The 16,753-nt window shown below is 55.9% G+C and overlaps 1 protein-coding gene across 10 annotated transcripts in view; it reads right to left on the bottom strand.

Moving 5' to 3' along the window:
- BCOR (BCL6 corepressor) overlaps positions 1-16,753 on the bottom strand; it is a 115,468-nt gene that overhangs the window by 23,655 nt on the left and 75,060 nt on the right. For all 10 annotated transcript variants that reach the window (XM_044235892.1, XM_044235890.1, XM_044235893.1 and 7 more), the window contains exon 2: positions 848-973. In XM_044235892.1, coding sequence (XP_044091827.1) covers positions 848-933 — 86 coding nt within the window. In that variant the 5' untranslated portion in view covers positions 934-973. The remainder of the gene's footprint in view (positions 1-847; positions 974-16,753) is intronic.

The following is a 16,753-nucleotide window of genomic DNA, read 5'->3' as shown; positions in this document are numbered from 1 at the left end:
AAGCCAGGTACCGTGGTCTAAAAAACTGGCTTCCCTGGTGATAATGAAGCCGTATGTGACTGCCCGTCTCACAGCGACGGGGGATACACACGAAGAGCCTACAAATGTCATGTCAGCCGCTCCGGGCTCCGGAGCAAAGCCGCCCATCTGTGCCAGGCTGCCGCGGCCGTCCTGGGACTTGTTATCAGACAGCATCGATATAGCAAGCGTACGGTGCCAACTTCCAAATCCCCAGGATAAAATCGCTGACAGGCAGCAGCGGATACCCCAAGAGCAGCTTCAGGCCCCCGCTGCTTAGCTGCTGCTACCCCACACTCCAAAATCACTGATTAGGAAGCCCAGCGGAGCTGTCGGGTGACTGAAACCAGGAGCCGATGGCCTTGCCGAGGAGGCGGTAGAGGACACCGAGAAACCTGGGTCTTGAATGGAGTAAGGGGCGGCCATCTCCCCATTTATTACTGAGCAAACTATTTGTTTTAAAAGCACATCGAATGCCGATCCACCTGGGCCCACACTCCTGACATTTAGAGTTAAAGCAGCATATAGACTGGGATTAATTCTCCTTCATAAATATGAAATAATAAATTAAGGACGAAAGTGCACTGAAAGGCCGCTTTAGGGGCTAATCTTTTAAAGGGCGGCAATGCTTCGCTGAGCCGGGTTGCCTGTTAAAACTGTAAATCAAGGGCCGCCAGCTAGGCGGGAGATCGTTCTCCCCCACTCCTTTTGGGCCCACTCTGGCTCTGAGAAGGTAAGGGGGGCTTCAGCAGGGCTCTGGAGCACCGGGTGGGGGTGGGGCGGCACCCACCCTCTCTCCCCAGGCCTCATCCAGACAGGGAACATTCACCTGTCTTCGTTGATCCCACACATGCGGACCCTCTCGCTGTTCATCCAGCTGTGAACGTTCCCATACAGGGGGGTTGCTGAAAGCATGTCGTCTTCTTGGATGGCAGCTTTTCTTCAAGCGTCTAGTCTGTTTAAAAAAAAAAAAAAATCCCGGGAGGTTGAATAAAGAAGAGCTGAACAGGGAACCAGAGAGGCCCGCTTTCTAGGCAATTCATACAGAATGCAGAGTCGGGAAGGCAGGCTGCGCTCAATGTTCTACAGATGTCTGGGAGTCAGGGAACGCACCTGACCCAAAGGGTACAGGGGTAGCCCACGACTTTCCTGTGGGCGGGGAGGGGGTTAAAGGGCCACGCGCCACACCATCCGCGACAACTGCACACATCACCACCACCACCCCGGCCACTCCTGCCTTGTCCTTCCCTAGCCTTTGGGGAACACGCTTGGCAGCTTGCTGGGCAGCGATCTTGGGGGGCCACACGCTGAATCTTCCGCTGGGGTGCGGGGGGGAACGGACGTGGACTAAGAGGATCAGGGCTGGGGGAAGGCACAAGAGTTAGGTGTAGTAACCCAAACTACCCTGTGTCTCCGGGGCAGTGGTATGGACCGACTTAACAGATTGAGGGTTACACTGGGTCAGTGGGCCAGCGAAACACCCCACCCAGCCTTCGATCAGATGAAGCACCAACCCCGGGTGGTTTGGCCTGGGAGCTACAGAGGGAGGCGGCTGAGTAATTCCATGATGCCTGCTCGCTGGGGACAAGAAATCATCAGCGAGCGCAGAAGTCTTAGCAGCCCAGGCTGCTGGGCTGCGAGCCACTGGCAAGCTGGGAGCAGGCAAACGCCACCGATTTTCCACCTACAGGGAGGGGGAGGCGGCCCGGGCAGAGGAGGGGAGAGCACCTCTCCCCGCCCTTCCTTACCTTCTCTGCCCACCACCCCCACCCACATCACATTCTAGTTTGCTGCATGAGTGAAGGGTCAGGACAAGCTGCATTTTATTAACAGGATTATCACGGCGCGTGATTTATCCTCGTGCAGGATTTTAATTGCTCTTTGGAGGTTGAGCCGTTTCTTTTGACTGCGCTTCAGCCCATATCCTGCTGTTAAATGCTGGGTTAATAAGTAGGGAGCCTTTAATGCCTGGGACCGATGGCCCTGGGCAATTCCCCAGTGCACAAACACATCGTCATCTCCCTTGTCCAGGCCGGGCCCGCAGGCCAGGCCATCTTTCCCCGGGCCCCAAAGCAGACTCTGAAATCAGCGGTGTGTGCTGATCGTCGGGGGAACTTTTCTTTCTCCTCCCGCACACACCCACCCACACAGTTTCCGAAAGCCCAAATGTTCCCGAAGTCGACACATTTCCTTTGTTAGCAGGGAAAAATATGCAAATGCTTGCTTTTACACTTGAGCACAAGGAGCAGACTGCCAGGTCCGCCCGGTTGGAGGCTCCGGGGTCCGGGGACTCTTTCTGGGAGTAACTAAGGCTGGGAGTGGGGGAGCACCTGGGAGACCTGAATCCAAAAGCCAGGCTGGTCTGTCCTTCAGCAGTTCTTTGTCCTAACTAGGCCTTTTGTCCACCAGTATCCCCGTCGGCCCCTCTATACACAGAACACCGTCTGTTAATCAAGAGGCACACACACAGACACGCGGCACGGAGTTGGAGCCCAACAATGACGCGCTGGAAGAGGAGGAGGAGGAGGAGGAGGAAGAGGAGGAGGAGGAGGAGGAGGAGGAAGAGGAGGAGGAGGAAGAGGCCTAACTAGGCAGTTGCAGCAGGCCTGGTGGGATTCAGAGAAAGCGCCTTCTCCTTCCAAGGAGCTAGACACGGTACCCTGAAAAGACCAGTTGGGGTCCTGAAGAAGGTTCCATGGGGGCTCATGAGCTGCTCTTCCTTCTTCCAAACCTACAGATCAAGCGGGGGGGAGGGGGGCACCACTTAGTCCAGGGATGACCACAAGGCACATCCAAGGGAGACTGTCCCCTCCCTAACCCCTGCCGCCCCTTCTAACAAAAGGAGGACATTCTGGGTGGCCTGATTGGGAAGGTAGAGCAACATTCCTTGGTTCACAGGAGGCAGGAGGTAGGCATCCTGGTCACCAGCTGCAACAGGGGAACGGGAAGTGGGAAATGACCCCTCGGAACCAGCCTCTCCCGCCATGCGCCCGTAGGAAAAGCAGAAATTACACCAGGAGCAAAAAGCATCACTAGATCAAGTCCTTAAGAAAATGATGAGGAAAGGAAAAACCGGTGTGTGTGTGTGTGTGTGTGTGTGTACGTGCGCGCGCGCGCCTGCGAGAGAAAAAGAGAGAGAGAGAGAGAGCGCCCCCCTCCAAGACCTCAAACTTCTGCAGTCCCCAAAGTGGCCTCCCCTTAAACAAGCCATAACCTTCCCACCTCCTTTAGCCAACACCTTGTGACAAGGACCTCTGAGCACCTGAGTGAGGAAAACAGGAAGGGTGCTGCCTTCATGCCCCCACCTGGAAAAAAGGGGCTTTTCCTGAGAAGGGGCAGCCTGGACTTGACGGAAGGGTGAAGGTGATGTAGGGACACCTGGGAGCACTGGGTGCTTTCAAAGCCCTCCTGACCTCCACCCCCACCCCTCTGGGGCCCTTCCTGTGGACTTTTCCAACATTAACGCCACACCTTAGGTGACCTAATGAAGTGGCTTCAAGCGTGTGTGCACAGGGTCAGATGGAGTGGTGGGGAGGGGGCAGAGGGAGGAGGCTGAACATGAAGAAACAAGGGAGGGGGAGGTCCACTGCTGGATCCTGCTGACTACACACACACACACACACACACACACACACACACACACACAATCTTGAGCTGCCCCATGAACTTTTTGTGAACTGTTTAAAAGTGGAGGTCTGTTGAACAAACAGCGGCGCCACTGCCAGCCATAATTTCATTGCAACAAGCTAAAGACTTTTAACTCTTCAGGTTCCTGGCCAAAGATGGAGCCGAGCAAAAAGGGCCAGTGAGCCAGGGCCTGGGCTGGCCAGGAGGCCCTTCTCTGGGGTGAGAGCCTGCTCTGGGAGAGGGGAGCCCCGAGGATCCTGGCAGGAATCCCCAGCAGGAACATCCTGGGCAGGCGTCCTGCTGGGCGGCAGAGGCCACACAGAGTCCAACTCCGCCAGGGTCGGGTCGAGGCCCTAGGGACCTCCCCCTCCAACCTCTCTGGGATGTGGAGCTGAGGGGACGCCAGGGTGAGAAACAACAAAGAGACTGAGAGGCGGAGATACAGCGATGCTCATCCCACTCCACTTCTAGAAGGAGCTGTTGAAATAGTTGGGGTCTTTTTTTTTTTTTTTTTTTTTTAACTCTAAGAGAAAGTGCTTCAAAACTGACTTCACTGACCCTTGGGCCGCGGTGGAGAGGACAAATAATGTGATTTAGATGACAAACAGAGCAGACACTATGCCACTATGAGAGGCTTGTTTGCCCTTTTTTCTCTCCGAGTGCACCAACCCCCGCCCCCCACCGCCCCACTCGTCCACGTGCAGACTAGAAGTGCCAAGATGTGTGAAGTCACTCAAGAAAAGCACTTTACAAGCACCAACCTGTTTCCATGTTAGCTGCTAAAGCTACACCCTGGCTATGAGGTTTTAACCCTTTTTCCAGTAGTGGAGAGACGGGGGCCAAGGATGAGGGATAGGGATGGGGAAGGTGGCTGAGAGAGAAGAGGTCGGACAGGGAAACTGAGGGCGTCTGGTGGGTTCTGAAGAACAGTAGGAATTGTAGTGGTTGCCCACTGGAACACCCAGTTCCGGGGAGAGACCAGGCTTTGCAAAAGCCCCATTGCCCCTGAGCATGGACTCCAGCTCTCTGAATGGCAGTTAACTGAAAGCACCAGTAATGAAAGCAGGAGGGGCCTGGGTCTCCCGCAATAGACGTGGGCAGTCACCTGCTCTGGAAGCCAAGGGTTATGCTTCGAGTACTCGGCGTGGCGTGGACACCCGTGAAAGGACATGACTGGCAGAAAGAGGTCAGAGGGACCAAAATTAGGAGCTGTCATCCCTGAGAAGAGACACTGCCAAGCTTGTGACAGGAGAGGCCCACGGAGCAGGACCAGTCACCACCATCCCACCCATTCCGGCCATAAGGACACCATTATGCCCTGACAAGACAGAGAGAACTGTTTTTTTCTTTAAAGGCGATCTACCCAGATAGACAACAGCAGCAGGTTGAAAAGGGAAGCGGCAATGACCGTGCGTGGCTGGGATGCGCCAGGGGAGGGGGAGGCAGCATCAGACTAAGTTTGGCATCCTTCCTGTCTCTCCACTGGGCTCCTCCTGGCACCAGGCCACTTTTACTGCCTCCACCCTTGAGGCAGTGCTCAGTTCGAGTCTGCACATCACAGGTGTCAAGTCACCAACTCCTTCGCAAGCGGTAATGGTGCCCCTTCAAGGGTCTCTCTCACCTGGCACCCCTTGCACCCATCAGGTGGTTATCCAGTCAGGGGCCAAGAAGGCCTGGGCTGGTGGAGGGGGGTGGGGGGGGTTGCTCCTGGCTCAGAAGGTCTAGCTGACATCAGAGAGCCCAGACAGTTTGCGTGCAGGGTGTGCTGGGAAAGGGGACTCCCTCACGTTAGAGCTGGCTCTCTGTGGAGATCATGCAAGAACACGGTCATCACCACCAGTCTCCCAGCTCCCACCCTCATCCACAGTGTGTCCCTGGGCAGGTGGCCGAACCTCTTCAACCTTGGTCCCCTCATCTGTAAATATTTGGCACCGTGTTTTCCAGAGGTAAACCGCACTGGTGATGAGTTTCGCCTGGCAAGAGCTACTGCCCGCCACGTCGAACCCCCTCAAGTAGCATCTGAGTCCACCAGGCATGCTGTGTGCCATCCCCAGATCCCCGCACAGTTTTTGCGTGGGAAGGCTGAGGCAGGGACACAAAGGGGCCCAGGCCAGGGAGGGGTGACCTTCAGGAGACTTGTGTGGATTTCATCAAAGCCCAAAGCGAACCCTGCGGGAGCCCTTCCTGGGGCTGCTCCAAGAGCAGACTGAGTCACGCACAGCAGCACTTCTCTCCTGGTGTCAAGGAAGGGAGGGGTGAAGAAGTTCCTATTTTAGGATGGGGGGAGGGGGAGTGTGTGGGGGTAGATGATGAGAGGAAAACGCTCTCCCGGATGTGCACGGTTGGGGGCGGGTCCTCCTGGGCTGCTTTCCGCCCCCCTCCCAGACATGTAGCTGCCCGGTGAGGGGGACCCCAAGACTGCCCCCCCTTCTGGACAGGGCTACAGGCTTCCGGGGGGTGTGGCTGATGTTGGTGGCTGGCTTAGTCCACCAGCCCTCCAAGGGTGTCAGAGGGGGTGGGGGTTTGGGAGGAGACATCCAGCCGGCCGAGGCGCTGTCTCTTTGCACACTCCAAGCCAGGGCATTGCCTCTGGGGGCGTCCCCACCCACGCCCCAAGTTTTGCATTAGTAACAGACTGAGCTGAGGAGCAGGAGGGGAGAGGGAGCGAGGAGGATGAGAAACTCGCGCAGCCCTGACCTTTCGAGCAAACCAGAGCCTTCCCTGCCTCCTCCTAGGGCGCCTGGGTCGGAGGAGAGAGCCACTGGGGTCGGTCGGGGGGTGAACTTGGCCCTCGGCGGCGGCGGCGGCTGCCAGGGCGAGCGGGGGAAGGGCGCCCCCTCCCCCCCGCCTCAGCCCCGAGAGCGATCGGTCGGCAACAAAGGGATTTTCTCTCCCACCACACACACCCATGCTGCTCCGGGCTCGCCCGCCCCTCCTTACGGCTCCTCCGCCGAGGTCCCCTCGCGGGGGCCGCGCCACGGCAGACGCCCACACCCTCGCGACGCTCCCCGCCCCGCCTTCCAGGAACTCCGGCTCTCTCCGGGAGGCGGCCTGACCTCCGCAATCCCCAGTGTCCGCCCCCCCCCCCCAGTTAACCCCTGGGGCCCTGCGGCCGGCGCGCTCCTCTAGGCTTCCCCTTTCCCGAGCCCCCGCCGAGCCCCCGCCGCTGAATATCTGACAAAAAGGAACTTTGGGTGGGCACACGCAGACCCTGCTGGCCATGATCCTGGGATCCTTCTGAGCAGACCGGAGTGTTAGTCTCCGCAGACGTGCCCCGCCCCCCGCCCGCGCCTCGGGCTAACCAAGTGTAGCCAACTGTAAAGTGGGAAGGGGTTCCAGGAGGGGAGGCCCCTGCAAGGACCCACGGGAAGAATGGCTGCCAAACCGGTGGTGGGTTCCTGCCATGTACCACCCCCCCCACCCAGGGTGGGCTACTGGACCAACACGGGACACTTCCCCTTCTCCCCTGACACCGAAGCAAGCCACCGCCTTGGGTTTTTGTTCCTTTCACTTTCTTTCAGGGTTGTGCCCCACACCACCACGTGGGCAAGAGAGGGCCCATCTGGAAGCTGGTGTTCCTCAACAGGAGGCAGCCCAGAACAGGAAAACCTGGGCGGAATGCGATTAATCACTCTCACCCCCCCCCCAAAAAACCCACACACCTCCTCTGGGCTAATCCCACCAGAGGAGAGTCAGGTTGCCACTTGGGAGTGTGCACAACCTGGGGGAAATGCAGAATAAACCATCCATATTCCAACTCCAGAAGGGGTGTCCATGCACTGCCATCTCCACCAGGGTCTTGCAGGAATACAACATACTCCATGCCCCCCCTCCTCCACCAAAGGGACAAGCTATAGTGTGAAGATATTAACAACAGCTATCAGGAGTACCCAGGAGGCACAAAGAACTTTTTACGCTAAAAAGATGCCTCACACACGGCCCCGTGATCCGCACTCTGGGTTCCCTGGCTGACTGTGCGCTGCCTGTGAGTTCTGGGAGGGCTGGGGATGAGGGTTAGAGGACAAGAGGGGGCTCCCACTTTCTTGACAAGGAACAAAAGAAACCCCATGTCTGCTACTCAGTCTTGGGATTCGGAACACCCCCCCCCAAACAAAGCTGTGGAACCACGATGGCAGAGATGGGGGCCCGTGAATTTCTGTAGCTGTTCAGACCTTAATTACTCCTCCTTGATCCGTGGGACTAGACACGACACCGCCAAGGTTAAAATGCCCCGAACAGCGCCGAGCAGATGTGAGCGAGCTGGCAGACGCGCAAATGAGGCCTGCCTCGGAGCACGATAACAAGTGACTAATACATTGCATATCGTTGAAAGAAAATTATTTTTCTCTAATTTGCATTTGCTTGGGGAAAAAAAAAAAAAAGCCAACCAGAGTCCCTCTTCACAAGCACGAGTCTAATCCTGGAAATACAGCCCGGCTGCTTTAAGAGAGCTGGAAGGAGGGAAAGACTGCCAGTGTTTTGGCGTTACAGGCTTGTTTATCTTTCCGCCTTTCCTCCAAGGCGAAACTCGTTTTGCAAGCAACATTCCTACAGAAAATGGCACACGTCATAAAAAGAGACCAATTTATAGAACTGGCACCGAAGTTCATGTATCACTCCAGAAGCATCTCCCAGCTCCCCACTGGGGAACCCAACCGGATGCAGAAGTCCACGTTAGGATTCAGAGAGGGGAGACCTGGGGGGCTGGGGGCAACAAACTCCATTTGCAGCTGTCCTTGGAGGCTGTACACCCGGGGAACAGTCACAGAGAAAGGCCATGCTACAGAATTCGATCAGCTCTAAATGATCCTCCAAAGCCCGGGGGTGGGCAGGGCTGTGCGGTCTCCCACCTTGGGGGGGGGCAACTCTGACACCCCTTTGGCCCCAGGACTCCTCAGAGGCAGGCCCAACAGGGTCTCTGTCCATCCTGAACCCCCCTGCCTGGGCCAGCTCTGCATCTCCAGAACTGGCACAGACAAGGGGTGACTGCCACCACCAACTGCTCTCCCTCCCACCCTGGAGCCTCCTCCCAGCGCCTAGCGGGCCACCGGGAGCTCAGAGGAAGCCTGTGGCTGTGGGCATCTAAATGATCAAGTCAGAGTGGGAGGCGCCGTGGGCACACCTCAGGGCCACACCTTTGTGTCCTGAAGCCGAAGGCCAATGTGCTCTTGGAAGCGGGAGGGCTTGCGAGGGAAGGTTAAGGGGTGTGGGTAATCAGAAGCCAAAATGCACCCCTTTCTCCACCCCCACACCCCCAAAACACCCCCTTCTGGGTCCTGAACCTATGCACAGTGTTTCCAGCCCGGAGGAAAAGAGTGGTGAGTGCACAGAACGTGGCGCCCACCTGTCTCTCTAACTTGTCTCAGTTAGCAGGGCCATTTCCAAGGGGGAAAAGAGGGCCACCAAAGAGTCTCTGCAACTTCCAGAAAGCCTTCAGTTAATAACACATTGTTTCCAACAAACTTCCTTAGGGCTGCAAGTTATGCTCCCCAGTCTTAAAAATCGGGCCTCCGGGCACCTGAGGACCAAGGTCCAGCGATCCTGGCCACACCCCTCTGGAGGGACACTCGGGACCCTGTGGGCCCTCTCTCCCACCACCCCGCAGGTCAATCCCCCTAAAGCACGACACACCACACACCGACCTGAACCTCCACACTGATTCTGGGAGCCATCAAGGTGTGTGCTGGGGCGCATGGTGGTGGTGGGGGGAGTGTTGCGTGGGGCGGTGAGCCGCGTGGTTGACTTTTTCCCTCATCAGAGGATGAGGATACCGTGGCCAGAAAGCAGCGGCCACCTCTGCAGCCGTCCGCACGCTGCTCGCTGCTCGTGCACCAACAGCTGTCACATTATTTGCACTCGCTGTAAACAGCCTTCACATTCCCCCCTTACCGCATAGTTAAAGCCAGACTAACAATCCACAGTTCGAGATCAAACCAACAACAGCAGCATTGTGTCTGCCTCCACTGCCTTCGCACCAAGCCCAGCAGCTGGCAGGTTTCTCCGGAACAAGGGGACCCCCCCTCCCCCCCCTCCAGCTCCAGCCGAGGCTAGCCAAGGCAGCATGCAGTTTGTCGCCCCTGATTGTAAAAGCGAAAGAGCACAGCCATGTCGCCAGGATTTCGTTGTGGTTTATCAGCCCTCTCCCAGAGTTTGCCCCTCTTGGTGGCTGGGGGGGAAGCACCCCTCCCCCACACCCTCGGCTGGAAGGGAGGTGGTTCAGACTCCCAGGGTTGCTTTCTTGCTCAGAAAGCGTAGGTTGCCCCGGGAGGTGGGGAGGTGGGGGGGCGCGGCCGGGCTCTGGGTCGGGGCAGGGAGGCCAGGTGGCTCTGCGCTTTCTGTGGCCCGCAGCCCCAGGCCTTCGGACACCTCGAAAAAATGGTCCAACTCTGTGCGTACTTACTGGCCGCCCCACTGATCAAAATGTCTCCTTTATGATTTTTGGTTAAGTCGAACATTTCCATAATCGTCATTATTAGCGCAAATTACACGCCTAATCGGTCCTTAAATAGATTTTAATTAAATAATCATACAAGGCTCATTTTATGACTTAAGAAAGGCATTACTTTTCGTTATAAACTTTCCACCAGGATATAGACTCACGATAGCAGACAAACACTTACTCTTTGAAAATCTCCAGTAACTGATGGGCAGAGAGAATCCTGAAAAGATACTGTTTCACCTTCTGGAATCCCGGCAGAGACCAGACATAACCACATCTGTGCAACTTCCCTCTCGGGAAGGGATAGAGGATCTCTTCCTCCAAAGGCTCACTTGAGCTGTCCTCTCCTTCGGGCCAGCAGAAAGCCCCAAACGCTATACTTTTCCCTTACCCAAATGCAAACTCCTCCAGCTAGCTGGCTCCTTTAGGGACCACCCCTCCCCACCACCCTCCACCCAGCACCCCCCCCCAGTCTGCCGAGAGCGAGCTGGGGCGCAAAGCGGGCACGGCTGTGCTTGTTAACTGCTGTGTAAAATGCTGTTAATAAAATAATAAATACAAAGGACGGAGGCTGCTGGTTCCACGGCTGTTTTGACTGGAAATGCCTTGGCACTTGTCATGTGTTTATGGGAGGGCAGACAACTCCAAGATTTGCATAGTTTGGACATTTCTGTACTTCATTTATTCTGTCCTAAATGACGTAGGCCTAGAGCTATTTCAAGTTTGCATTTGTACAGAACTGTTGAGTGCCCAAGAGCTGCTCCAGTGAGACCAAGTTTTAAATCAGACCCAAGGCCGGACCCGTCCCTCCTCTGACCAGACCCCTCTCCACCCTCTGCCTCCGTTGGCCGAGAAAAACAAACAGACCCTCAATGATGACCCCAGGGGGTCCTGGCTCTCCCCACCTTCACCCCCTCTGGGGGCACCTAGGGTAAAGGTTAAGGTGTCTTCAGATTACAGGTAAGGCCTCCGGCTCTACGGTGTGGAAATCAGCACAGTTAGGCGCACCGTGGCCATACTCTTACCTCTAAAATAGTGAGCTAAGATGCGGGGGGGAAAAACTGCTGGCCTGGTAAAACCCACTGTTCACAAAACAATGTCAGCAAAGGCTGGAAGGCATTCTTTAGAGAGGGACCAGGGATTCGTGCCTACTGAAGCTCTTTCAGCACAAAGGCTTTTAGGGGAAGAAGGGAAAAAGAGGGAGGAGGGGGGGGGAGAGGAGAAGAGAGAGGGAGGGCTCCTGTTTCAGAGCAGGCATCCCCTGAGAGTCAAGAACCAAGTGTAGCTTCAATCAAACGCTGACTTCCCCTCTGGGAGTCAAGGAGGAAACCTGATCACAGTAGCTTACTACCGGCCTGGATCCATACAGGTCTGGTTTTCTTCTCATGCTGGTAATTTTTAAAAATACATATCGATATATATATATATATATATATATATATATATATGGCAGGAATCCCTGGCAGACTTTATTGAAAACCACACTGAGACCTCGTAACATCCGGGCTTAATCCCTATCAAACAAACCACAGCACCTCTGGCCTCCGCAGCAGGCCACCCCCCTCACCTCCTCCAACCATGTCTCTCCCCTCTGGCCACTGGCTCCCCTTTGCCCTGCAAGAAGAAAAGGGAGGCTGGCCAGAGAGCACCTAGATAGGTGCCCGGTTCTGGAACCAATTCCTAACCATATAATGACCCCACTTAGGGGAGGGGGGAAAAAAAAACTCCAAGCCCTTTCATATGGAACCCTTTAGAGCGCAGAACGCAAAGAACTACAAAACAAAGAGCAGCCCAAGAAGGCAGACCTGAGGAGAAGCCTCCCAGGCGAATTTAACCTGCGTCTTGCGTCCCCCCCCTCCCCCGCCTAGGCTGGTCTCAGGGGCTGTCCGAGGCAGCGGGGAATGCAGGCACATCCTCCAGGAACACCACCAGTCATTCAAAGCACTCCCTAAATCCTCAGGGCCTACTATGTGCCAAGTAGTCTTCTTTGATCCTAAAGGTGGATAATTATTCCCAGTCTTACAAATGAAGAAACTTACTGAGGCTCAGAGGCCATAAATAACTTGCCCCCAAGGTCACACAGCTAGTAAAAATGGGCCACGGTCAAACTCAGTCCTGGAGTTGCGGAGAGGAGCCAATTATGGGTCTAACTGTGCCATCTGAGATCCCCACGAATTTCGGAAAGCTTCCTGAGCCCTTGTATTCGAGGGCAGGGCAAGAGGGAAGTGCTGAACACCTATGTAACTTAGTCCACAAGGAGACCAGAATCCAGTTTCCCCTACAGCCAGTCAGCTCTTAGTCCCCTTGCAGTCTTTTCCCCATTTCCGACACTTCCTACCCATCTCCCTACCCAAAAATACCCTGGTGTGAGGTGAGGTCAGGGCTTCCAACAAAGCTCCACTTCCAGGACGCCAGGACAGGCAAGGGTAGGTGGGTGGCTCCTCTCAGGGTTCTGTAAAAAGTGCTGACTCCTGGTACTAGGGCTGGGCCTGCCACCCTAGTTTTGCCACATAAGGCAATAAATCAAATTATCTGGAGAGAGCAAAAGCCCTTTGGAAAGAGTGCCTACACCTACTTTCCCCAGGGTTTTAGGAAAAACCCCAGGGACCAAAGTGTGGTGGGAGGAGGAAATTAAGAGGGAAGTGGGTCCTAAGATACGAGGCCCTACTGGACCCCACGAAAGGCCAAGCCCTGAGCCAAGCGAGGAACTGGGGTTATCTTTCATTTCTCCAACTTATTGCAGAAGCGGGGGTCTGGGCCTAACGTCGCCACCCGGCCCCATCCCCAACTTCCAGATCTGCCCCAGGCTTTCAGATGCTCCGGGAACTCTCCACACCCGACGACCCAAGCTTCACAGGCCATCTCCCGCTCGGCTCGATGGCGACCGGGAAGGGCAGGGGCACCGGAGAGTTGGCTGCCCCTGCGGGCTTCCCGGGTTCGACCCCGTGGCTCCTCCAAGAGGCCAAGGCTCCGGATGTGCGAAATGGCTCCCAGAGCGACTAGGCGGACAAGGGCCTCGGTAGCTGGAGGGATCGAGGCGATGGCGGCGCCGGGTCCTCACCCCACTAGCCAGCCAAACACGCCCCCGACCGCCCGGCTGCCCCTGGCTCCCCGCCAGTGGCTCTGTCTCTCGCTCACTAGCTCGCTTTCTTAAACTTTCTGGCGTGGGCGATGGGGGCAGGGTTTCCAGCCTCCGCCCCCCTCCCCGCCCCCAGCTCGAAGCAGGCCCTTCCAAACCTCCAGGGAGGCGACCCCCGCCACGGCTCCGCGACACAGCGGCCCCGGAAGACCCCCGACACACACACCTTGAGCTACCTGGAGTCACCTGGAGCGGGCGGCTTCCCAAAACGATCGGCGTCCGGCCGAGCGTGGGGCTGCCGCGACCGGGGAGGAACTCCCGAAGCCGCCAACCGTCCCGGCCTGGCCGCGGCGCGCGTGCAGTGCGCCCCACACTCGCGCGCTCTCCTACAGAACTTACGCAGGGGGGAGGGGAGGGAGTGGGGCGGGAAGGGCCGTGGGCTGCTGCTGCTGCTTCTCTTAAAACAAAAAACAAAAAACAAAAAAAACCTCTTTAGTTGCAAGAGTTTCGGGTGTCCCTGGCACGATTGCGAGCGCTGGGACAGAACAATAGAAATAGGGGCTTGCCGGAAATGGTGCAGGAAGACCCCTATAACCCTATAAACCTCTCCTCCCCTCGCCAGTTACTATTAGCATTAAAAGACCCCAGTGCCTTCAATGCGACGGTGCCTGTTTATAACTTTTCCCTGCTGGGTCCCCCTACCCTAAACAAGTCCCCCTCCTCACATTATGAAATCACAAGGGCAAAGATCGCTCCCCAATCCGTGACCTCTGGAAGCTCTCTGGGACTTTCACCTGCTCTGCCCCTGGCACCCCGACCTGACTCACCCCCTCCCCCAGTAGTTTCTCTGGTTTGCACCTAGACAATAAATTTAGTTTAATTTAGCTTCCGGTCTTTAATTTTAGCAGGTCTCCTTTTTGCATGCAAATCAATATGGCAATTACCATCTAAAAGCTCGCCCAGCCCCGGGTCAATGTAAATTGATCATTGTCCGCCTTCCACAAAATAACACCGGGAGTCTGTGGTGCATAATGAGATTATACTGGAAACTGTCTTTTAGATCACAAATTATATTTTATGCTGTCAGGATCTTCCAGCGGACTTCCCCGCTAGTCTAATCAAGGGGAGCTGAGCCCGTGGGTGCTGGGGGTGGGACGGGGAGGGGATGGTTGGCTCTGGGAGACATGGCTCAAAAAAATAACAAAGTGAAGGACCCCCGTTTCGGAGACCTCCTCGACTGGGGACAGGCACAGATGAGCTTGGATGGGAAAGGGGGGGCCTTCTACAGAAATATCGCGGAAAAGCATCGCTCATTAATTCCCATCCAGCACAAAGTCAGATATTCCTTCTAGAGGAAACACATTGGGACAATCAGCAAAAAGCCGTCGGGCCGTGCCGGTGGCCGCGGTAAGTCTCCGGCCAAGTACTCGCGCCGAAGACGGCTGGGCTACCAGCGGGGGCAGCCTGAGAAGGCCGTCCACTCCTGCCCCAGCAGCTTCTCAACCCCGCCGCCGCCGCCACCTAGGCCCCAGCAGCACAGCCTGCTCTGTAAACAGACGGAATCCTGAGGGCCATACACACCCGCAAAGCAGCTGGGGCGGGCCTCGGCCTCCCCTACCCGAACCCCGTGAGCGGGCGGCCGAGGCCTTGGAGCAAGGATAAGGTCCTTTCTGGCCGAGAGCACCGCTCTCCCGCCCCTCCACCCCTCCCCGGCCCCCAGGGCACGGGTGTGACCCTGGGGCCTAACAAAGGGCCTTCTGAGCTCCTTTCGGCCTCGGGCTGGCGGGGGGGAGGGGTGGGGCCCACGGGAGGGAGGGGTGGGGCTCGGCGGCCGTAGTGGACCTTCGAGTTTCCCACCCCACTCCGCCCCCACCGCGCCTGGCTAGCTCGGCCCGGCCAGGCGCCCTCGAGGAAATCACCGAGGTGGCATTGTCAGGGCTGCCTCGCGCTCCTGAGGACGGTCCCGGAGTTGGGGCGGTACAGCGGCCTGCGAGCCTCCCGCCCAGCCCAGCCCTGCCCCGCCCGACCCGGCGCGGGCTCCACCCGAGTGCGGTCTTCCCAATAAAAGCTGGAATTCCCGGCTGGGCTCAGACAAAGAGGGACCGCGGCAAGTCGACGCCGCGGGCAAACCCAACCCTAGCATGGTTTACGTGAGCGTCTGGGGGTCACACAGGCGCCTGCTAATCCACCCTACCCCGCAAGGTCTCCTCCAGAAAAGGAAAAAAAAAAAAAATTAAAGCATACCAAAATGAAAGCATACCTCCTCTTTATTCCTCCCGGAGGCCGAACTTCGCACTTCTTTCGGTTCTATCTTTATCAATCCACCAGGCTGACAGCCACATTAGCAAACAGGACTTCAGAGCAGGGCCCCCATCTATCTATTCCTCCCGACCTACTCCTCTTTTTTCCTCCACCATCCATCCACTCAAGGTCAAGAACTCAAAATCTCTCAGAGATCCTCCTATCTGCTCCACACATGCCCTGTTCCCTACCCGGAAAGGGAAGAAACTATAACCAGAAGTCCTGTTAGTGAGCAAGGGCCATTCACCCTTAGCTAGGCCGCTTTGCCCTCAGTTTCCCTCCAGCCTACCACACAGTTTTTTCCCTGCGAGGGAGTGCACGAAGGTGGTTGGGCAGCCCACACTTCCTCACCCAGGCTGTTCTCCCCGGCCGGAAAGTCTTCCTCGGCCAAGGAGGAGTTTTTGTCATTCAGCCTGTGTATCTAAGCATGGATGTATGCATATGAATGCTTTTTGTGTTTCCAAGTGACCCTCTTCACACCTTTAAATGGGCTTTTGTCTCTGGAACGCACTTACAGAATTCTGCCCCAGTTTCTAGCTCAACAAAGTCTGGGATTTTCTCTTAGAATATCACTATAGATCCCCATATTTGCATACCCGTGTTTACATTCTTTTTGGCCAGTTCTTTATCTCTTCTGTATCTCTTGTTCCATGTGGGCATCGGAGCCCGAGTGTCTTGATTTGTCTCAGCACATGTCATCTGGGCCCACATCTTAATCTGAACATTCCTGTCTAGCGCCTACACCTCCCCACTACTTACATTCTTGCCTTGCCAGTACTGTGTGGCCCGTTCCCAGGCTAGACCAACATGGGTTTGCAGTTTAAATATAACTAGAGGATCCCCTGGACCACAAACCCTGAAAGAGGATGAGGAAGGAGGCAGAGGTGTGTTAACTATTTATTTATTTATTTATTTATTTATATATAGGGTAACCCCCACCAATTTCGACCTCTAGAAAGAACTAGATCACTGTCTGTAAAGTTGAGTTTAAATTTCTAGACCTGTCCAAGGCTGACTCCATGACTGTGCATACACATCCCAACCCAACTCCTGTTTAGAGGTCGTCTCCTTGCACATATCTGATTCGAACTCCCCACAAGTTCACGGTTAAAAGTGCATCTATTTATGCCGACAACTCAAGGACCTCTTGGCTGTCTCCAACGCACACCTGGACCCATTGGCCTGGCATTTCAGCCTCAACTCTTCCATTTGCAGCAGTCTTGGTCAGAAGCCCCACCCCACTACGGTTCTGAGCCGACCTTCCCATTACTAGATCATCTGCACTAATT

The sequence above is a fragment of the Neovison vison genome, chromosome X (genome assembly GCF_020171115.1).
Source record: "Neovison vison isolate M4711 chromosome X, ASM_NN_V1, whole genome shotgun sequence".
Lineage (NCBI taxonomy): Eukaryota > Metazoa > Chordata > Mammalia > Carnivora > Mustelidae > Neogale > Neogale vison.
Note: the sequence above shows the minus strand (reverse complement) of the source record. Positions and strands in the feature narration are given on the sequence as shown.